This window comes from Nicotiana tabacum, chromosome 4 (genome assembly GCF_000715075.1).
Source record: "Nicotiana tabacum cultivar K326 chromosome 4, ASM71507v2, whole genome shotgun sequence".
In the NCBI taxonomy this organism is placed as follows: Eukaryota; Viridiplantae; Streptophyta; class Magnoliopsida; order Solanales; family Solanaceae; genus Nicotiana; species Nicotiana tabacum.
In genome coordinates, this window is record NC_134083.1 from 17,157,174 (window position 1) to 17,181,092 (window position 23,919).

General features: G+C 36.6%; 1 protein-coding gene across 5 annotated transcripts; it reads right to left on the reverse strand.

The window, feature by feature from the left end:
* Positions 1 to 58: 58 nt before the first annotated feature.
* Positions 59 to 23,505, reverse strand: LOC107800518 (ADP-ribosylation factor GTPase-activating protein AGD3). Of its 5 annotated transcripts, none has more exons than XR_012708543.1 (20): positions 23,075 to 23,505; positions 15,528 to 15,604; positions 14,479 to 14,579; positions 11,864 to 11,949; positions 11,215 to 11,277; positions 9,263 to 9,307; positions 7,902 to 7,967; positions 7,737 to 7,784; positions 7,553 to 7,648; positions 7,404 to 7,445; positions 6,377 to 6,583; positions 6,105 to 6,236; positions 5,795 to 6,028; positions 5,579 to 5,665; positions 5,185 to 5,499; positions 3,628 to 3,773; positions 3,458 to 3,548; positions 2,140 to 2,305; positions 1,836 to 2,069; positions 59 to 806 (listed from the first exon to the last, which is right to left on the reverse strand). XR_012708543.1 is itself a non-coding variant. In XM_075251453.1 (20 exons), the coding sequence occupies exons 1-20, from the start codon at positions 23,132 to 23,134 to the stop codon at positions 692 to 694; spliced, it is 2,415 nt and encodes an 804-aa protein (XP_075107554.1). In that variant the 5' UTR covers positions 23,135 to 23,505; the 3' UTR covers positions 59 to 691. The 5 variants fall into 5 exon arrangements, 4 of the variants coding, with proteins under 4 accessions (XP_075107554.1, XP_075107555.1, XP_075107556.1 ...); XM_075251453.1 differs by having other exon boundaries at positions 1,836 to 2,073; XM_075251454.1 differs by lacking the exon at positions 9,263 to 9,307 and having other exon boundaries at positions 1,836 to 2,073; positions 23,075 to 23,454.
* Positions 23,506 to 23,919: the final 414 nt, after the last annotated feature.

Genomic DNA, 23,919 nt, shown 5'->3' on the forward strand with positions numbered 1-23,919 from the left:
ATATAGAAGATAAAAAGGAATAAGAAAAAAGAAATCACCGGATACTTTACACTAGGTACGAGAACAAATATTAATAATTGATTAACGTCAGTAATAAGCCAAGGCTAAACTTTGACACTTCTGCTCTTAAGAACAAGAAAGCAATTCACCCCTTTAGTTTCTTCAGCTCCTAAATGAAGCAGCTACTCCTAGTTCTAACAAAGTTCAGATAATTAGATTGGTAAATAAAGCACCTCAATCTAATTTAGTATAATGTACTATGTACAATGACTCTACTTCCTAATTTTGGAAGTTGTGTAAAGAATCAAGGAGAAGAATTTAAAGGGCTAAAAAACAAACAATGAGCAACGCGTACCAAGCAGCTTGAAGAATGAGCTCTACAAATTCATATTTCATTCTGAAATCAAGGTTTTTGGAAGAAAGGCATGCACGAAGCAGCAAACCAACTATCCATTGTAACTTAGCCCTCTGTGTTATATAATCTTTTGGCTCAACTTCGCCAACCCAAAGAGATAAATACTCTCTTTCATTCTCTGAGGTCTGCACATAATAAAACCTCCTTTGGCAGAATAAAGACCTGGACTGAGCAAGCTGCTTTCCGGGATAACTTAAAACCTTCGTCGCTTTGAAGGCAAAGCATCGCTTTGTGGGACGTGGAAACTCTTATCTCTGAGAAACCTTTGTGCTGCTGCTATCTATTTGCAACTTTCAGGTGGGCAAGAATCTCAACGTCGTTGATGGCTAATTCTGAGACAAGGTGAGACGGGGTCTTGCCTTCAAGATCAGCAACGTGTGGGTTGGCCCCCCTGTTCAAAAGAAATCCTATTGGTCAAACAAGATTGATATTGAATATACAAATGATACAGCTGTAGTGGATTCCACAGGACATGATGATCTTGATCATTAGTCTGATGGTTCAAACATAATCAGAACTAAGTTCATTTGATCCAAAAACATGTAAATCTCCTCTCATATTTGAGCCGAGTATCACTCACCAAAAAGTTGGACGTGCAAGTCTAATGTAGTACCAAAAAGAGGTGGAGGAAGGAGAAGGGGAAGAAATGAGAAAGGGGAGAAGTAAAGAAGAGCGACAAAAAAATAGAGGTAAAAAGAATAAGAAAGAGACGAGAGAGCATATATATCACGAGTGTAAGAGTATCCTTGGCAGGAAAGATGAAGAATATAAATTTCGATCTTTCCCCAACTTGGAACTGCCTAAAGATTGTGCTATTTAGTATGTGACCCAAATAAGTCGAGCCAACCTCATATAAGTTCTGCCTAAGCGTTTAATCATATCCATCAAGAAACTAAGACATGAATATTTGAATGTCATTTACCAAGTTACCCCATTTCAGAGTGATGTTTAAACCACTAAAAGCTAAACGAAGCAAACACTTAAGCACGCATGCACGCGCACACACATATTGAATAAAAAAGCATAAAATTTTGTATTGAGATACTTCACATGATGTATCAAGTGAAGGTTACGGTTCTCAGTTGTAACTAATTCTCACAGAGGCAGCTTCATGAACTAAACTTAAGTTGGGATCAGAAGTCCGACCACGGACCACCCATGAGATAGATGGAGTTACCCAATAAAGCATTCCCTTGGCATATGCGAGATATAAATATTCTGAATGACAGCAGAATAGCTGTGGACTCCCAATGACTTCAACAGATACAAATTTATAGAATGTTCCGGCACATGCTGTTAACCTCTACCTCCATAGAAACTTTTGTGATTGTCCAGACATTGGTTTGTATAGAGAAACAAGCACACTTCATGCAGGGAACAGAAAAATGGATAACCAGTGAGCTTAAAAACAAAGAATTACCTCGCAAGTAACAGTTTGGCAATTGCAGTTCTTCCTCTCATAACACTATGATGCAGTGGGGTCTGACCTCGTGAATCACAAGCATTTATGTTGGCACCATGCTGCAGAAGCAGCTCCACCATGCTAATATCAGCAGTTTGGCAAGCTAGGTGAAGTAGGGAACAACCATCAAGAAATTCATCAATGCAATGCTCTTCATTTTCACTTTGTGGGTTAAATGAGCTTGAACAATCACTGCCTAAAAAAAGATGTTATAATCAGGTTTTGTTTGAATCTGACCAAGTATCTAGATTTTGAGACTTACCAGGTGATGCTTCCCCATGGACTGCATTAACATCGGCTTGGTAGACAACAATGAGACGATATACAGCTTTCTTGTCATTTGCACGGACACCTTCCCACAACTGTTCTGCAACTGAAAGAAGGTGTGTAGTGTCCCTCACCTTGTGAATGAAACGTTTTTCTGCATACTGCAATCAGAATCAGACGTAGCAAGCATACATTAAACCGCATTTAACCAGACAAGCTATAGAGATGTGAATTATTTAGAAAGATTTCTTTCAGTAACCACATACAGACTAGTTGCACATACTGGAAGCACCACCACTAATATATATTCACACAACAATGCCATAGAAGGCCTCTATAGACTGTGCTGAGAGCTTGAGATGGGCAAGGCGTTTAAACTGTACTAGATTACTCACATATGCATAATGTCTGTGTAACATACACATGGATTCCAGTGTCGGGTACGAAACAGAGTCTTACAGTAAAACATTTTGAAACATAGAGGGATACGACCTCATTCCATCAAACCTTTCAACTTTATTTGTAATTTTGTACACGGTATATTATATACCAATAAAAGATGTTGATAGTTGTAGATAACTTACTTCATCAATTTTATAGTCATAACATGCATGATCACCAGATATTTAAATAACAAAGATCTTTCGATGTTCCCAAAAAAATTAAATAACGAAAAATGCCAAGATTACAAAAGAAAGAAGAGTCTCAATTTAATCTGGAATAAAAGAGTTTCAATATATGTATTGCCTAGGATGGTTTTTCTTCTTCTTTAGTCTTCAGGATTATGTCGTGTTCTAACATAAAGTGCAAGCGTAGTTTTAGTAACTTTAGTGGTATCACATAAGTTATGTTTTGTGCTTTGAAATAACACCAAAACTATGGCATTTTGGAACAGTTGCATACACATTTGGTTTCTTTTTGGAGTCCAATTGAAGAGTGTCCAAAAGTTCTTGAAAAAAAATGTAAGAAATTAGGAGAACATATCTGAGAGAATATATTTGACATCCATATTACATAGAAGAATGTGCAATGTCCTAGACCACCGATCTGGTGTGGCTGCCGTATAGCAGAAGGCCTTCATGAGCTATTCTATGAGCTTTGAGCTGGGAGATAATACCAGAGAAAGGAAACTAGATTAACTATACGGTCACTCTTAGGCATAACTTGCAATGTCCACCAACCTGGACACATTAAGGGGTTAACCAAGTGGAAGCTGGTGATGATGTCAACTTTAATAGCGAATGAGAACTACAAGACATGCCAGCCCCTTGAAGAGATGGCAAAGAAAACAGCTTAACTATTTGGAGAAGTACCTTTGCATGAATGAATTTCTCCTTTACTGAAATATGATCCGCATAACTGGGTTTGCCAAAGAACTGTTTGTGTTTTTCAGACTCAAAAAACCTACAGCATAAAATATTGGGCTTCTCAATTATGAACTATGACAAAAACCATTTAATTATGCTCAAATTTCAATTCTTACCGCATTGGTATTTCATCAGCCTGAAACGTTTTTCTTGCATGCAACAGCTCCTCCCAAATAGAATTCACGAACACATTACCCAGTGCCTCAAACAGCGTTATGACTGAAGGCTCCCACACTTTAACATCAAGTTTCAAAGATCTTACCTACATTCAAAGTTGAGATTGAGTTCTAAGATAACTTCAGAAAAGAAAACTTCATCTTTTGCATGATCATCTGTCAAAGCTCTTTAAACTATTATCTTTTAAGCAAGTTAAGTGCTTAACGAAGGACTAAACTACTCCCAATCTAAACAAGAAAAGGGAAAATGGACAGAGGACCGCATTGTAATTCAGCAACATGCTTTCTTGTCTCATTTTATGGCCTTTTCCTTCGGAAATGCTGCAGAAAGTTAACATAAAATGCAGTTAAGGTCTTTTTTTTCTCACTTTCACTTACCCTGGTTTACTGATATTCATATTTCTATACATACGTTATGCCATTTATATCATAACTTAATTTGCGCTAAATACAACTAAGACAAAGAAACTGGAGGAATGAAATGGTCCAAACTTTCTTCTTTTGACAAGTGTAACTTTGGAGAAAATAAATGAATAAGATATAAAAAGGTATTAAATGAAGAAATGATTATAAAACGATAACTAGGTTGGGAATAATCAAGTACAACCCTCAGAATTTTAAACACAATAAGATCGAATTTTATTTAGTATTTCAACTGTCACTGAAAGCTCACTCCTCACCTATCCTTTCATGCTAAGTTGCTCCGACACGGCAATTTAGGTGCCGCACCCATGTCGACACGACACTAGTATGGGTGTGGGTATGGGATCCGTACCGGATCTGGTCAAACAATTTTGGGTACTTTGACCACGACGGACAGAAAAATTCGAGACGAGATACAATTTGATTCCCAAAATCAGAATCAAAACTAAGGTAAATTTGAATAAAATAATCAATTATTTACTTATCTATAACTTGAAAATAAAAAGGAAATCCACACTTTACAAGCTATACGTAAGTAATCCACAAAATTTCTCATAATTTAGAAATATTTTTATTTATTTTGAATTATTTTTAGCCGGATCCCCGCACCCATATCCGTATTAGGATCCGTATCCCCGAATCTTAGAATTTACATCTCGAAGGATCCGACCTCTAGATTCGCACCCATGTCGGACACCCGCACCCGTGTCCGAGCAACTTAGCTTTCATGTATCTAGGTACTTCAAAATTTTCAGCAGCAAAAAAGAGTTCCCAATCTGGAATCAAGAAATTGGGCAATTAAGGATGAGGTATATTCTTTTTCTTGATCCTTCATACCTGCAAAAGCTCTAATTTTGTTTCTTCTTTTGGAATGGTTCTCTTTCAATTTTGCCACAGAAGGAGTATACACAGACTTGTAAAAACTCTAACAGACAATTACACATGATATGCATGGTTAACTTGACACCAGGCCTTTTTATTTCCACATGGAATGAGAGAGGTTTAAGAAGGTTAAGTTTCTTATTATGCATACAGAATGAAACTTAGGTGCAATATGTAACTAATTTGACTTGCCTTGGATATATGTACACCAAAGTTCCGGTGAACACCAGAACATTCAATGCATATAAGAATTCCAAGATTTAAAGAAGCCCATTCTGGTCCAGGAGCACCGCAATCAGCACATTTATCATTCCCAAGTATCCTTTTTAGTGCTTCAACTGGTTTCTCTATTTTCGTGCTGAGAATATGCACTGAACTTTTGGATGGGCGTATGAAAGATCTACCAGTAAGATCCCTCCCAGATGTGTACTCTTCCGTTGCTCTTTGATCATGATCAATGGGACTTCCTATAGAACTACTTTCGCTAGTGGGACTAGCAGAGAAATGCTGACAACCAAAAATCATATCATTAGATAACAACAACAAAGAAGGAAAGGAAGACTTATATACTTATTTTGTAGTTTACCCTTTCAAGTGTATGGGAACTTAGCAACGAACTAATAACTCCTGTTATTTTTTCTATCCAGTCCATTTGCTCCGCTGCACTCTCTGCCTAAATAGCCAAAAGATAATATTTTTACTAAAAGGTTATTGTTAATTAGACGTCTATGTTGAAAGCTCGTTCTCTCACCACAGCCCTTGCTACTGAAAAGAATTATCAGGATGATGCCCAGGCTTATACCTGCAAAGTATAATTCTTTGTTGGTGAAATTATTCTGAAGCAAAATCTCAGATCAGACTGATCTGCATCCGCTTTTATTGTTGATGTCAGTAGGTTCACCGTGTGACGTGCAACAGTTTTTTCCTCATGTACACCTCCATGATAATGAGAAGAAAGCCAACGACTCAGCAGTCCTGATCCCGGTTCTGGGGAAGAACATCTGTGTGAAAGGAGTGGACTGCCAGAACCCTGAAACTGCATCCTCCACATTTGAACAGGCAAATATAGTAGCTAGAAGAACTTGCGACAAATATTTAATTCGATGACTTACAGACGGTCTGCTCAATTGTTTTCGATAGTAGTACAGCATTCCTCTGCTATCTAGAACAAAGAATCTTCTCTTCCAGTCACCTCTTAAATTAGAAGAACGTTTTGACAGGTATCCTTGTTTTATAGTTTGTACCTAAACTATTGAAATCTTAGCTAAAGAAATGAAAGGTAATATTTTTTTAAAAAGGAATAACTGGACCTGGACATGGTAAGCAGTAAGAGAATGTTATTGGCAAATAATTGTAGCAAAATGTAGGATATCGTACTACATACCTTTCCTTCAGCTGCAGACTGCATGACTGCTTCTATAAGTTTGTGAGAACTCCTGGAAAAAGGTTGTATGACATCACCATTTGGAGACCCATTGAACGAACGTCTCCTCTCTTGATCTATTTTCCTTCTGTACTCTTGCATCCTCTCATTGAGAGCTGCCTGCTCATACATGGAACTTTCTCGAGCTTTCTGTGAATAAGCCAAGACCTGTAACAGAACCACAGACCCCAAAACCTCAGAAAACATAATAAAAATAATTAAAAGATGCCTTAAGCATGCAATGAAAATTAGTAGTATATCACTGAGGTAAGATTCCACGACATGCTACATAAGTACACTGTAATAGCAGATGCACAGATAAATGGATCCACTTTAATACGCAGTTGGAAAGTCATGAAAGATCTAAACGCAAACTACACATGCATGCGAATTTGCCATGTATGGTGTTAAATACATACAAAATCAAACATATAAAGTTCTCTTATCATTTTAATTTTGTTGAGAGAAAATGACAACATATACAGTGCTAAATCTTATAAAGATTTATCTTAACCTTCAAATTTCTCTCAGACTTAGATTCCTACTAAGGTACAATTGTACAAATAAGGTATACGCTAATAGTGAGGCTTCAATCAATAAAACATGCCCATTCCAATCCTTATGTCATCAATGATGTGTCTTCAGCATATAATTATAATATTTCTTCATAAAAAACCCATTATGCATGTGGCAGAATATATAGAAGTTGAAATAAATACAGAATTAAAAAAAGAGATATATATGATATAGATCAAATTTATAACTGTAATAAAAAGAATTAGAAATGCCAAAAAAAAAAATTGGAAAAAAAATATGTCATTTAAATTGCAATTGAAAATAAAAGATTTAGTTTCACAAAATGAACCCAAAAATTCAATTCATGAAGGTAGACTATTATCAACATTTCAGCAAGCAAGTAGGAAGGCTTCATGGAAAAAGAAGAAATATTCAGAAAAAAGTTGCTTCATAACTAGCATCGGAACATAACCTGGTTGATATAAGGCTCCATTTGATGCAAAAGTTCATAACCCTGTGCATCAAATAACATCTCAGTTCAGCAATGATGTACTCTTTAATATTAACAAGTGTAAGATTTCACCATTTTAAACCTGTCTCAAAAAGAAAAAGGAAAAAGACCTGCTTGAAATACCGAAGATGAGTGTCCATCATACTGCCAACAGCTTCCAACAATTCATTCTTCTTTTTGGCCTCAACCGCAGAAAGAGCACCGACCTGAACTTATGAAATATTCCAAAAATTAAATTATATTGCTATTTACTGCATCACTATTAGATACCAACAGCCAAAGAATTGTGCACACCAGATTAAAGCGGGCTTGCTCAAAAGTCAGCCTTGCATTGTAAAGTTCCTGGAATGACTCTATCAAATTAGATATTGACAGACAATGGTTACCTATAGAAACTACCTGACCAATTAATAACCTAAAAAGTGTTCATGGATTTTAAGAAGAATCAATGTTTGTTACCTCCTCAATGGCTGCAGCTATATCCATCCTAGTACTTTTCCTCAACGATAAAAACTTCTCTCGAACCTGGATGATAAAAGCAATCATTTTACAGTACATCAAATTAAAGAACCAAGTACCATCATGTTTTGTTTCAACTTCTTTTCAGAGGGTTACAACTCAACAAATGAAAGGTTTAAAAGACATGGAAACGCCATCCTGTGTTAGATCTGTTACCAAGGTTATAAAAATCTTGTACCCAGTAGGCCTCAGTTTCGAGAAGTAGATACCCAAATACTCTTTTCTTCAAATTGTAACTCCAAAAGGATTGTAGAAATTGGTCCAAAAGTAGCAAATTTATATTGATGATTCATATAGCCAACCAACTTAGTTTGGTGTTTAGGAGTCGTCATTGTTAAACCATTCTATAAAGATTAACGTATTACTATCCAAATCTGTTACTTAAAATTTTGACAAAGTAGGAATATATGTCAAAGACAAACCGGAAAATCTTTTCCAACAAAGAGCAAAAGCCCAAAATGACACAACACACACAAACTTTGATCAAAACAACAACAAACCCAGCTTAATCCCATACGTGGGGTCTGGGGAGGGTAGTGTGTACACATCCTTACCCCTAGCCTATAAAGGCAGAGAGGTTGTTTCCGATAGACCCTCGGCTTAAGGAACGGTAAAAATAAAGCAACAAGCAATAACAACAGTAATATAAGAAGTAATGGAAGCGAGTAACATAACAAGTAATAAAGAACTAAGAATACAAGACAAGTACTAGTACTACTGGTAAACCTAGGAGAAACTCACAACTACCTATCAACCCACCACCTCCACACCTTCTTATCGCTGACATGTCCTGCCTAATCACCTCTCCCAAATACTTCTTTGGCCTACCCCTGCCCTTCCTCAAGCCCGCCATGGTCAACCTCTCACACCTCCTGACCGGGGCATCAAATTCCAAAAATCAAGGTTGTCACTAAAAATACAGATAGGATTTAGGATTACTAACCAATAAAAGAACAGAAAAAAGCAGCCGTTGGCAAACAAAGACGATATCAATTATTAGCATATTAGGTAAATAACTATCTTACTTTCAAGTGTCTAATACTAATAATTCCCGCTTTTTCAGTTGGTATTTTATTAATCACTGCCTCCTCTACCCTTTTGAAAATGGTATTTAGAAGTTCTAGTTGAGTCTGGCAATTCAAAAGAGAAAGTACCAAAAAAATAGAGAATAATTAGGTGCTATTTCAACAGAGTCACTCCATTACAAGTGTGTGTATTTTTCAATTTGAATGGGCATCCAAGAATCTGCAGCTCAACACGCGACAGATAAAAGATTTTTACTAAAGAAATGTAGTATCCACCTGGTCATAAGCAACGTTAGCTTTGTCAAAACGCTTCCGAGCTTCCTGAAAGTAATGAAATTTCACATAACATCAAAAGCATGTGTATAGATCTTTAAGAATATAACTACGAGTGGTAGAACTAGCAAGAAGAGAGAGATGTACATAGATTTGGATAACTGAGGTGTAAGGTTGGTTGGACAATTCGGTGGCCTATATTGAGTTTTGTGAGGTCAGATATGGGTTAAGTATTGAACAGGTCAAAAACTAAACCACCTAAATCATTAGGCGAGCAAGATGATCACCAGTCAATGCAGCATCATCTCCCCTTCCCCTTCTTCATTAACCAAAAAAGGGTATGTAATATCTTTAGTGGAGCGGAAACTATCTATTTGTTGAAACCAGTTAGTTGATATTCTTTGTAAATCTGTTAAAGAAACCCCGAAAAGCTAAGAACATTGTAGAGTTCCAGCTAGTTGTCTAGAAAGAATAATGGGCATTAAACTCTAGAAAAACAAACACAAAAACACTGCCTTCTTCTAATATTTTTATAACCAAAAAAATAATTTTAATTTTCTAATTTTAACTCCTTAGTTCTTTTTCTATGTGCTCCAGTTTAATTATCTCATTTTTCTTTTCCTGGGTATCAATTTGTAAAATTTTCAAAACAAAATCGATGAGCATCAAGTGTAATCTTTTGAAAATAAAGATTTAACATTTAGGAACTAAATTACAAATACTACACTTAGTTTTGTTGTTTAAAACTCACACACAAAATAATTCATTTCTCAATCTATGAAAGAAAATTTCGGCACCCTAGAAAGAATGAAGCTCTGGTAGCTATCGAATAGAAAGCAAAAGGGCTTCCTACTTTGATCAGGTAAGCTTTTCTGTTCTTAAAGTGTCTGCTCTTGCTGCCAAGACACAGGAATCAGGATGTGTAAGAGTAGTGCCCAAAAAGCTAACAGACAATTTTATCTTTTCCTTTCCCAAATTTTGTTTAAGGCTTGAAGCCTGATAGTAGCTTTAATGATGTTACCTACTGGGTTTCCTGGCATGAGTGCATTATTGCACATTCCTTCGCCAACTTCTGCAAAATCGAGCCAGCCCCTTCAGTTGCTTTTACATGCACGTTTCCCGCACACATCAAGGAATCCTTGTCTAATCTTATTCTTTTTACCGGTTTCTGCGTCTCTCTATTAAATCGAATAAACCAGCTTCTTCATCACTTAAATCTATTAACTCAAAAATTTGAACCCAGCTAAGAAGTACTAGCTGGAAGAGCTTGCCAATGATTTTGATTTGCATTTGGTTTAGCCTGGTGGAAGCTTTAGGCGATGCTTAGACTATTGGATTTCTATGCACGAGTACCGTATGCCAGTGATTATTCAGTGTGTCATGAGAAGCTCAGCCTATCATAACGACTCCAGTTTTGTCACTTACCCAACCAACCAACCATTGGTCAGGTCACGACAACGGAGGTCAAAACACCATCCCCACATATGCCTATATTCAAAGCTTATTTTCAAGATAATCCTAACTCTATTCTTTTTCCTCCTCTCATTTTTCTTGTTACACAAGAAAAAATAGAACATATAATAATGTGAACAACCATACGCTTTAGCCCAGCAGGACAGGTTCTACAGGCATTCATACTGCTGATTATTAAGTTTATGCAAGTTTGATTAGCTTACAAGTCAGATCATCTACAAAGTATTTTGAACGACCAATTTTTGTTCATCCCTTTATTGTTCTTTGGATGCTTCTTTCTGTCCGCATCCAGGAAGATGCAAAACATATATTTATAAAATAAGGAAAGGTACTTACACCACTGGCCAATGTGCAATGAAAACATCCTAGTTCATGTGCTTCATAAGTAATAGAGACATTTGGACTACCCAAAAGACTAGATTTCCTAGATCTGCAAAAACTTGCTCTACATAAAGGATTACAAGTGAGAGTAGTGAGTGTACCTTTACATCTTGAATATCAATGGTGGCCAAATGCAGTAATCGATCATTTAATACATGCTCAACCTATGCAAGACACAGAAAAGATGCCAGTCAAACAAAATCAACAAGGCGATTTCAAGGAACACACAATAATAAGTTACACGTTGAAATGGAAAAAAGAAAAAAGTAAATTAGACTTGATTTTTAGTACTACTAAAAATCAAGTTGGAATTAGAATGTTTGAACACATTAGATGTGTCAAGATATCATTGAATAAATAAAAGTATCTCCTCTCTGACAGCTTAAGTGGTAGTCACACAATTAAACATGGTAACAGTTCAAGCAAAGGTCCTGAGTTCAAGCCTCACAACCACGCATTATCAAAAAAAGTATCTCTAGATGCTCGACACAAGAAAAAGAATCAGAGCTCACATGTGAGAGGGTGTTAAAATAATCATTTAAATAAAAGTGTCCTCTTCTAATAGCTCAAAACTTTTACATGAGGTGGTCAAATTATCTACGATATGATTCTACAATTATACCAAACAATTTGTTGACCAATACTAGGTTATGGATCATATCCATGCAAATGTAACGACTCTCAACCACACAAATAATTTGATAAACAGCACAATAGTTGAAGTGCAGATATAAGGGGGGAAACTGCTACCTGTGATCGAAGAACTTCTTTGTATGTTCCAATTTCTCTCAGAGCGATAGCACTCAGAGCGATAGCAAATTTAGCCATATCAGGGCCTGCGAGTGCAACTTGCAATTATCATTATAACTGGGGAAGTAAGGCTTTGTCTTGATTCTTTGTCGAAAATAAGTGAAACGAAAAAAGATGAGAATTGTAAATGAATGCATTTGAGCTAAATAAGCGCAGCTGAATATGCCAATCTTAGTTGTTAACCTTCTAAAGTTTAGCAATTTTTTTGGATAAAGGGCCTAAATTTTTAAGGTAAAGTATTTTATTTATGATAGTACTAAGGAGGTAGTTCGAAAGTACAAAAGATGCAGCCAAGTTCACTGCAGATTACATCTTTTTGGATGAAGAACCTATTGGTCATCACTTCTAACTTCTAAGTTTAAAAGGTTCATAACTGAATTTCAAGACTTGAGCCTCTTTTAGACCTCAAAATCTAGAAATATGATGTACTTCTTCGTAGGCTTTGCTTCTCTTGGTAATATACATTCTTTTGTGCAAAGGAGTCTCCTAGACGGGGGCGGATGTAGCTCTTAACACCGGGTTCAATTGAACCCATAACTTTCGATGCGAAGCACAAATTTATGTACAAAAAACCACTAAAATCGCAATAAATTATAGATATGAACCCATAACTTTAGGATATAATGGGTTCAATACTAAGAACCTTAAAGGTTGAACATATAAAATTTAAATCCTGGATCCGCATCTGACCGTAGCTCTAACGATGTGCAATCACCATTTAGGAGATATTACTTTTGTAAAGCATCCACGATGTGAAGAGTTGAGCATGTTTGATAAACTTAGGATATGAGGTGATAAGCATGAGGTACCCCTCCTTCAGGGTTACTGGTAAATGCCTAACCCCCACCCCCCCACAACCCGCCCCGTCACCACAAGGCGCATTTTATTATACAAAAAGATCTAAAAGTACAAAACTTAGAGCATAAATTGCAAGGAGCACATAAGAACTGCTAGTTAAAGATACTACTGTCAACTTCCTCTGTTGTACAATAGAAGCATGCTAAAATGAAATCAATTTTTTGTATCAAAGGTAACAACAAAATTTTTAAAGGTAATCAAATTGGACTGTTCCTGAGAACAGAAGCCCTGAATTAACTAAAACCACTTAATTTTTAATGATATATTTTTTCAATCTTTCTAAAACCACTTAACTTTCAAGAGAAAATATACTGTAAGCCTATCTTATCAGCTTTTAGTAATTACTCTGCAATCAAATACGTTATCCATCATGGTGAGATCAGCATTATGGTACGACTATAGTGCTCAATTTTGAAAACGTTTTACAGTTGTTCACAATAGAAAGTAGAAACTAGTCACATTTAAGCCTGTAAGCTACAAGACCAAAACTTGACACACATATGGACACAAGAAAAGGGAAAAGGACTTAAGAACCTTATATCAGATTCATACTGTAGAGAAAGCATTATACCCCTCATCATTGCAACCAACAATGACAGTATTTATGACAGAAACTGCTTTGCAGGACTTAGGACTCCATTTATCCACCAAGAAAACAAGGAAGCAAGAGGCCCTCAGGGCTTTGGTCCTGTGGTAAGAGCGCAACGCGTGATGCGTGGTATAGGTGCACGTCACAAGTTCGACACTCGCCGCAAACCAAAGCCAGGTATTTAAGTAGAGAAAGGTAGATGGGTGGGCCCGTATCCACCGAGTTTTGAACTGTGCACTAGTATTGTTCAGAGATTTCTCGGTTATCAAAAAAACAACAAAGCAAGAGTTGTTGGTCATTTTTATCTGTGAAATCATTTCGATATATCTAACATGAAATCCCTTCACCTGAAATATCTAAGAAGGCAGTCCATGATTCACTAATCCCCTATCAAATCACAGATTGGGTTTGACCATACTTAAAATAACAGTCTTCTGCAAAACTCTTAAAAAACAGTCTTCTGGGACACTAACTTTAGTGTCCAAATTATTACCCTTAGTTTTCATAGTAGTAGCATTTTTGCATCTAAACTTAACTTTACTTAGTAAACATGTAATTCCAATAATCTTTTAATAATAGAATGTTCATGTTAAACCTTTCATCATGACAGTACCTTAAGAATGGTCATTTTTTTTATTAGTGTTTCTTAAAGTGTTGTCATTTTATTGAAGTGTTGTAATGATAATTATCTAACAAAGTCTATTTCCAGAAAACTACATTTTGGGTTAGGTAGTTAATTGTAAACTGATTGTCATTCCACAAACAGAAGTGATCTGTGTATTATGTGCCTTTGATTATGTTATCAGAAAATGTTCCACTATTTCATTACCTCAGGACTGTGTATAGCCACAAGACTGTATCATAGAAGTTTCACATTTATTCAAAACAGTTTCTCAGTTCCTAGAAACGTGCCATAACTTCTTATGTATTTTACCCTCTTTGGTACTACGAGAAGTCACACTGCACCAGATAATTGATAATCATGATACTGATCATATGCTAGTATGCGGCTCTAAGATGAGGCCTTAACATCAGTCGGAGAAGAGGAAAAAAGAGCAGAACACTTAAATAGCAGACAATCTGAAAAGGTCAAGAGAGAATGGGAAACCTCCAAATGCAACAGAAATGGGATCATTATGCCCTCCTCCAAAGGTTTCAAGTGAACTGGCAAAAGCAATGTCTCTATCATATGACTCTCCAAGCCCTTCTCTGTAAATAGTAGACGAAAGAATGAACTCATAACAGCAGATACTAGTGCCTATAGAATACCATAGAACTAAAATCTACACACAACTACTTGAGATACTGTGTTTTTTTTTTCCAGTAACATCCTTGAAAAGAAGCTTGTGCAACTACTTTAGACTCCTTGCATAAGCACAGCACATAAATGGTGCAATTTACCTTTATGGTTAATAGATGGAAGATATTGATATCTTTTACATTATAAAAGCCAGTTCAAAGGCAAACATAGAAAGATACAGTCAGAAAGAAAACTTCAAAAAATGCTATAACTTAAATGAACCATAGGGGCAAAGCAGAACCTCCAGATGTATAGTAGCTTACCTTTGCTGTCATTTCAGACCCACTGCTGAAAGAGAAAGCAGGAACGAAATACACAGACTAGAATATGACCATGATATCCTTTGCAGAAAAAATTGAATGTAAATAGGTGGAAAAAATTGTATGTTAATCAAAATCATAAACAACCCATCATTGTGAAACTGATTTATGCCAACTGTCAAATAAATTCAATTAGGCAACTAATACAAAAGCTGATGTAGCCTAGAAGATAGAAAATCCGCTACATGAATTTAAATGAGTGGTTCCAGAAATAAAGAAACAGCTGAAGGAACAAATTAAGGTTTTAAGAAGGAGGTATATTGTGAGAGGATGGTTCAGTTAGAGCTTAGATTATGGCTTGCAAGTACAGAGATTCAAACAGGCAGCTGCTATATTATCAGTGGAGCTGAATTCTTTTATGTATTACAAGATAACAGCCTGGATTGTTGCTGTGCTTTATTATTCAGTTCCTTATTACCAGTGAACAGCTGTACAGCCTTCTCACCTCCAATTTTACATCAGAATACTTGCTAACAGACTGCCCTGTGCAATATTACATATGACAATAAGTTGATAGTGCAAGATGAAGAAACTTACGTGTACTTTCGAGATCCTTTATAAAACTTTAGACATTTATCCCTCAAAGTCTCAGCACTTTCCTCCATTGATTGGATCTGTTCCACCACAAACAAAATTTAGAGACTCCCACTCATGATAAAAGAACATCAACAAAAGATGAGCAAATTTTACTGAGCATGTGGACATCTAGTGTTGCATGAATACCACTCACATTGTATATATCATATCGAATACCTACTTGATCCTAAGATACAGTAGCCACAGATTATGACAAGGTTAACTGTTGGCATATCATTTTTTATTTTATGACAAGGTTAACTGTTGGCATATCATTATCAAACAGATCTATAGAATCATTCATATTGAAGGAGTTGGTGCTACACGCCTACACCTAGCATCTTACCATGGGCCATAGTCCATACCGCAAATAAGCATAACTTTTAGCATTTTAGATCTTACTTACAAAACGTAATTTTATGCTCGTAACAAGGAAGAACACTCAACTAATCCTTGCGGAACTTGTTTATAATACCCTTTAGTAAAATATCTTAATCCTCGTAGTCTTGTCATTCCAGACAAACCAGGTTCCTCAAACCCAAGTGCACTCAGAACAAACTATCCAAAAAAAATAAATACTCAATCAACAACTAACTGTCGTTCTCAACATACTAAGTTTCACTTTTAAGACCGTAAAACTTAGAAAAGTGAGAGTGTCTACATAATTATGAGCGCCAAAATATTAAGTAATATTGTCAGACAGAAACTGTTGAGGTTTTTGTTATTTAAGATGAAATAGTCTTAAAATGAGGGTGAATGGGAAATGGAGGGAAAATGAAATTTTTGAGTAAAATTTTAAGTTTCCCCCTCTTGACAATGAGACATTGTCCCATATTGGAAGAGGAAAAGATTTTGGTGGGTATATATATAATTGCTCTTCTTGTAGCTCTTAAAGAGTTAAGAAGAAAGCAAGCCTCGCGCCGTCGTCGTCGTCGCTCGCTCGGCTCGGCTTCGGCTACGGCTTCGGCTTCGGCTTCGGCTTCGGCTTCGGATTCGGATTTGGTCAATTATCGATTGATTGATTAATTTTTTGGACCAAATTTATTTGTTAATAGTAAATATTAACGTAAGATTATCCGCATTTGTAACGGATATTTCCAATCCGTGTATTGACCACCAGCTGCAATAGCAGCCGCCTAATGCTCTTCGGATTCGGATTCGGTCAAATGATCGATTAATTGATTAATTTTTTGGACCAAATTTATTTGCTAATAGTAAATATTAACGTAAGATTATCCGCATTTGTAACGGATATTTTCAATCCGTGGCTCTTCCCACCATGGCCAAGTGCTTGCTCCACAAACAAGCTAGTGCATGATCCACCATGGAGGATGGAGGGTCGTTCATCTTCTGCTATATATATGTGCAGCAACTGTTGAAGAAAGACACACAAACACCAAACTGAAAACGCTCAACTTTGGCTATACATTGCACTCCTTCCTCTCAGCATTTCCATACGATTTTCTGAGTTTCTACTCTTTCGTTCTGCATTGTTTTAACTTCAAACAAAGCAACTGTAAGTGTGATTTGCTACCGAACTTTGTGTTCGCTGAAACACTGGGGTTTGAAGTACCGCTACACCAGTGTGTGATTCGTTCTATCCTTGGAGGAAATAATCCATAACCTTGGGTACTAGGAGGGGATTAAATTCCTTAAGGAAACACTGTGAATTCAGTGGGCTCGAATTAATTACTGTTTCATTACGATAACTTATATTTTACAGAATTATTATTTACAAATACAGCAATATTGGCGGGACTAACAATCTTAAGGAATTTAATATTTATTTCTGTATTTGAGTTATTCTTATTATTCTGCAAACAAATTTTGTGTACTCTCGTTTTGGAGAGTAAAGCCTTCGTGGCGTTTTGTTGGAGATTAAAATCTACGTGATTTTTACTCCAGTTTGAAAACGTTTATTAAACGTTTGTTTGTGTCATTCTTTTACAGAAAAAATGACGACTGAAAGCGAAAACCAAGCTGTTCCGACGGTGACTGCCAACGCATCGACAAGCCGAACACCGGCGTTGGCACCGGCAGAAAAACCCGAAAAATTTTCCGGGATTGATTTCAAGCGCTGGCAGCAGAAGATGTTCTTCTACTTAACAACGTTATGTCTACAGAAGTTCATCAAGGAAGATGTTCCTGATCTGCCAGATAAAACTCCAGAGAATGAACGCTTTATCGTGATTGAAGCGTGGAAGCATTCTGATTTTTTATGCAAGAATTATATTCTTAGCGGATTGGATGATAATCTGTATAATGTATACAGTAGCGTGGAGACGTCAAAAGAATTGTGGAATGCGCTTGAAAAGAAATATAAAACTGAAGATGCCGGGATGAAGAAATTCGTTGCCGCAAAATTTTTGGACTACAAAATAGTAGATAGCAAGTATGTTATTACCCAAGTTCAGGAATTGCAAGTGATTATTCATGATCTACTTGCTGAAGGTCTTGTCATCAATGAATCATTCCAAGTAGCAGCAATGATTGAGAAGTTGCCTCCGTTGTGGAAGGACTTCAAAAATTATTTGAAACACAAACGAAAGGAAATGTCCCTTGAAGATCTCATTGTTCGGTTGAGAATCGAAGAGGACAATAAAGTTGCTGAAAGGAGAGGCCGTGGAAATTCAACAATAATGGGAGCAAATATTGTTGAAGATAACAAAAAGAGGAAGAAGGCTTCTGGTCCGAAATACAACCCAAGCAAGAAGCGGTTCAGTGGAAACTGCTACAACTGTGGGAAAATCGGACACAAATCTACGGAGTGTCGTGCTCCGAAGAAAGACAAGAAAAGGTGTCAAGCAAACATGGTAGTAAACCATGATGATGTTGATAACTTGTGTGCCAAGCTTTCTGAATGTAACTTGGTGGGAAATCCTAAACTGTGGTGGTTTGATTCAGGAGCCACTCGCCATGTTTGTGCAGTTAGAGAAGCTTTTGCTACTTATGCTCCTGCTGGACCCGGAGAGACAGTTTATATGGGAAATGCTTCAACAGCAAAAGTTGAAGGATATGGGAAGATATTTCTGAAAATGACTTCTGGCAAGGTCATGACTTTGAACAATGTCCTTCATGTTCCTGAAATGAGAAAGAATTTAGTCTCTACTGGACTTCTTGTTAAGCACGGTTTTAAGTGCGTTTTTGTGTCCAACAAGGTTGTCATAAGTAAGAATGAAATATTTGTAGGAAAAGGTTACCTCACCGAGGGCCTTTTCAATCTGAATGTAATGGTTGTGGAAGACAATAATAATATTTCAGCTTCTTCTTACTTACTTGAGTCAAATGATTTATGGCATGTACGTTTGGGTCATGTCAATTATAAAACCTTGCGGAAAATGATTAACTTGGAAGTACTGCCTAAGTTTGAATGCGAAAAATCAAAATGTCAAACATGTGTGGAATCTAAGTATGTTAAACATCCTTATAAGTCAGTTGAAAGGAATTCAAATCCTTTAGACTTAATTCACACAGATATTTGTGACATGAAGTCAATACCATCTCGCAGTGGAAAGAAGTATTTCATAACTTTTATTGACGATGGTACTCGATATTGCTATGTTTACTTACTGAATAGTAAAGATGAAGCAATAGACACATTCAGGCAATACAAAAATGAAGTTGAAACGCAACTTAACAAGAAAGTAAAAATGATAAGAAGTGATAGGAGTGGTGAATATGAATCTCCTTTTGAAGAAATATGTTTAGAATATGGAATTATTTATCAAACAACAGCCCCTTACACGCCCCAATCTAATGGGATTGCGGAAAGAAAGAATCGCACATTAAAGGAGATGATGAACGCATTGTTGATAAGTTCTGGTTTGCCACAGAACTTGTGGGGGGAAGCCATTCTTACGGCTAATCGAATATTAAATCGAGTGCCCCATAGCAAAACACAATCCATTCCATATGAAAAATGAAAAGGAAGGAAGCCCAACTTGAATTATTTTAAAGTGTGGGGGTGTTTGGCAAAAGTGCAAGTTCCTAAACCCAAAAGGGTAAAGATAGGACCGAAAACCGTTGATTGTGTTTTCATAGAATATGCGACAAATAGTAAAGCATATCGATTTCTGGTTCATAAATCAGAAAATCCCGACAATTATAATAATACGGTTATAGAATCAGATAATGCTGAGTTCTTTGAAAATATATATCCGTATAAAAAGGAATGTGAGTCGTTTGGTGAAGGATCTAAACGACCTCGGGAATAAACAAAAGAAAGTACATGTAATCAGGAGGATCCAAGACGTAGTAAACGTGAAAGAACTTCTACTTCATTTGGACCAGATTTTGTGACTTTCTTATTGGAGAATGAGCCTCAAATATTTAAAGAAGCTATGACTTCTTCCGAATCATTGTTTTGGAAAGAGGCAGTCAATAGTGAAATAGAATCCATATTGAACAACCATACATGAGAATTGGTTAATCTTCCTGCTGGAAATAAACCTTTGGGTTCTAAATGGATTTTTAAGAGAAAAAATCAAAGATGATGGCACTATTGATAAATTCAAGGCAAGACTCGTAGTCAAATAGTATAGACAACGAGAAAGTCTAGACTACTTTGATACATACTCTCCAGTTACAAGAATTACGTCCATACGGATGTTAGTAGCATTAGCTGCAGTGTATGGTCTTGAAATTCATCAAATGAATGTTAAGACGGCCTTCTTAAATGGAGAGTTGGAGGAAGAAATTTACATGGAACAACCTGAAGGGTTTGTGGTTCCAGGTAAAGAAAAGAAGGTATGTAGACTTGTTAAGTCTCTTTACGGACTAAAACAAGCACCCAAACAATGGCATGCGAAATTTGACCAAACAATGTTGTCAAATGATTTTGAGATAAATGAATGTGATAAATGTGTGTACATTAAAAATGTTCCAAATCACATAGTCATTGTTTGCCTATATGTGGATGATATGCTGATAATGAGTAATGACATTGCCAACATAAATGCTACTAAGCGTATGCTCAATAGCAAGTTTGATATGAAAGACTTGGGAGTTGCTGATTTAATTCTGGGAATTAAGATCCATAAGACTCCTCAAGGTCTGGCATTGTCACAATCTCATTATATTAAGACAGTACTTGAAAAATTCAAGCACTTGGGCTTTAAAGTTGCAAAGACTCCAATTGACGTGAATCTTGCATTAGCAAAGAATAAAGGCCAAAGCATATCACAATTGGATTATGCTCGTGTGTTGGGATGCTTAATGTATATCATGAATTGTACACGACCAGATATAGCTTGTGCTATAAGTAAACTGTGTCGATATACGAGCAATCCAGGCCAATCTCATTGGATGGCAATGAAACGAGTTTTGGGATATTTAGAACATACCCAGAACTTTGACTTGCACTACAGTAAATTCCCTGCGGTGATTGGGGGATACTGTGATGCAAATTGGATCACCGGTTCAACTGATTCTAAGTCCACGAGTGGATATGTATTCACTATTGGTGGAGGAGCGGTATCTTGGAAGTCGTCCAAACAAACATGTATTGCCCGCTCTACAATGGAGGCTGAATTCATAGCCTTAGATAAAGCCGGTGAAGAAGCTGAATGGCTTCGGAATTTCTTGGAAGACATTCCATTTTGGCCCAAACCGTTGGCACCAATATGCATACATTGTGATAGTCAAGCGGCAATTGGAAGGGCTGGGAGTGTTATGTATAACGGTAAATCTCGTCATATACGACGAAGACATAAAACCGTTAGGCAATTACTCTCTAGAGGAATTATCATGATTGACTATGTAAAGTCAAGTGATAATGTGTCGGATCCACTTACAAAAGGCCTAACTAGAGAGGTAGTTGAGAAATCATCAAAGGGAATGGGGCTATGGCCGAGAACAAGTCATTGTGGCGGTAACTCTACCTAGAAGACTGGAGATCCCAAGATCTAGGTTCAAGGAAATCAAACAAAGTCATTAATGACGGTTCAACATTGTCAAATAAAATTTTAGTCCGTTCTCGTGATGAGACAATGTTCAGTACCAAGGATAAAGCATTAAGGCTTTTTAATGATTTCTAAATTTGATACAGGGTATATCAAATAGTGTATCTATAGGATGACACGTTTAGGAATCACCTATGTAAGTGTGAAGTGTTAGCCGCTTCAAGGAGAACTTTGTAAGGCCAGTTCTCTACGCACTTATGAAAGCAGGTATTTAAGATGAAATAGTCTTAAAATGAGGGTGAATGGGAAATGGAGGGAAAATGAAATTTTTGAGTAAAATTTTAAGTTTCCCCCTCTTGACAATGAGACATTGTCCCATATTGGAAGAGGAAAAGATTTTTGGTGGGTATATATATAATTGCTCTTCTTGTAACTCTTAAAGAGTTAAGAAGAAAGCAAGACTCGCGCCGTCGTCGTCGCTCGCTCGCTGGCTCGGCTTCGGCTACGGCTACGGCTACGGCTACGGCTTCGGCTTCGGCTTCGGCTTCGGCTTCGGCTTCGGCTTCGGCTTCGGCTTCGGATTCAGATTCAGATTCAGATTTGGATTTGGATTTGGATTTGGTCAAATGATCGATTGATTGATTAATTTTTTGGACCAAATTTATTTGTTAATAGTAAATATTAACGTAAGATTATCCGCATTTGTAATGTATCCGTGTATTGACCACCAGCTGCAATAGCAGCCGCCTAATGCTCTTCCCACCATGGCCAAGTGCTTGCTCCACAAACAAGCTAGTGCATGCTCCACCATGGAGGATGGAGGGTCGTTCATCTTCTGCTATATATATGTGCAGCAACTGTTGAAGAAAGACAAACAAACATCAAACTGAAAACGCTCAACTTTGGCTATACATTGCACTCCTTCCTCTCAGCATTTCCATACGATTTTCTGAGTTTCTACTCCTTCGTTCTGCATTGTTTTAACTTCAAACAAAGCAACTGTAAGTGTGATTTGCTACCGAACTTTGTGTTCGCTGAAACACTGGGGTTTGAAGTACCGCTACACCAGTGTGTGATTCGTTCTATCCTGGGAGGAAATAATCCATAACCTTGGGTACTAGGAGGGGATTAAATTCCTTAAGGAAACAGTGTGAATTCAGTGGGCTCGAATTAATTACTGTTTCATTACGATAACTTATATTTTACAGAATTATTATTTACAAATACAGCAATATTGGCGGGACTAACATCAAATAGTCAAAATTGATTACAATCCTTCATATGCATCATACAATATCTAAACCAATAATAGGCTCTCCTGTTTTTTAAGCAGATAACAATTCAAATAGATTCCGGTGAGTAATTGGATCAATGGGTGCAACAATACAGGAGTTGTACACTTGTATGATTTTTCATCAACTAATCAACGTGGGCCTACCGTCTAAGCATACACCACCAAAGATTGCGACTGTCTATCAAATGCATTACCAAGAGATCATCAAAAGCCATAACTAAAGAAATAAAAGGGAGAAAAAATAAAAACATATATGAGAAAGTTCCAGCTATAGGACGGAAATAAACAAGAATACCAAAGTTTAAACCTTTTACCTGTTGACGAAACATGGGCGAATCGTCAAGTCTGGCGAATAACATCTTCCCTTCTTGCATATTTATTCAAACCAACATTAATTTCTTGAGACACATTCAAATCCCCCAAAAGAAAAACTCTAATAATCAAAAATAGTAGATGATTCTTGAAAAGAGAATGTGTGATTAAGATAAAAAAGAAAATAGAGAAGATGAAAATAGTAAGTGGGTTTAATGTTTAGAAGGAGAAGAGATGAGAGCGAAAATGGAGGAAACAAATATTGCTGGACAAATGGGGACCATACTGCGATATTTAATGCCTGTCACCAAAATACTACTCTGTCTCTCTCTTTTCCCTTTCCCTTTAGGAGTTGGTTTTTATTTTTTAACGCGCAGAGAAGAAGGCAAAACAACAAGGTACGGAATGACATTTTAACTGTTATATTGGGCGCCATTGCTTACACCTTCCATTCTTGGTTGCCGACCACTATTCTCTTTTTATATTAACGTAATTAAAATAAAGTACCCGTTAATGTTTTTTTATTTTGGAGTAAACTACCTGGATTATATTAGTTATTATTACTCTTTATTAAAATATGGCTATTAAATATATAGTGGAAATAAGCATTGTTTTATTTAGGGTACATTTAAACAGCTGGAAACGGGTGGAGTTTGTAAAGAAATAATTTGAGAAGTATTATAATTTAAGAGCTACTCATTCTAAAACAATTCCCTTTTTTTGGATAAATTGTATCGTTTACCGTCATTTCATGATGTCACGCACTGATAATATAAAGAATAAACTTACAACATTACTAAGAAAAAATATGATACAAAGTAGAATTATTATATAAAAAGTAGGATAA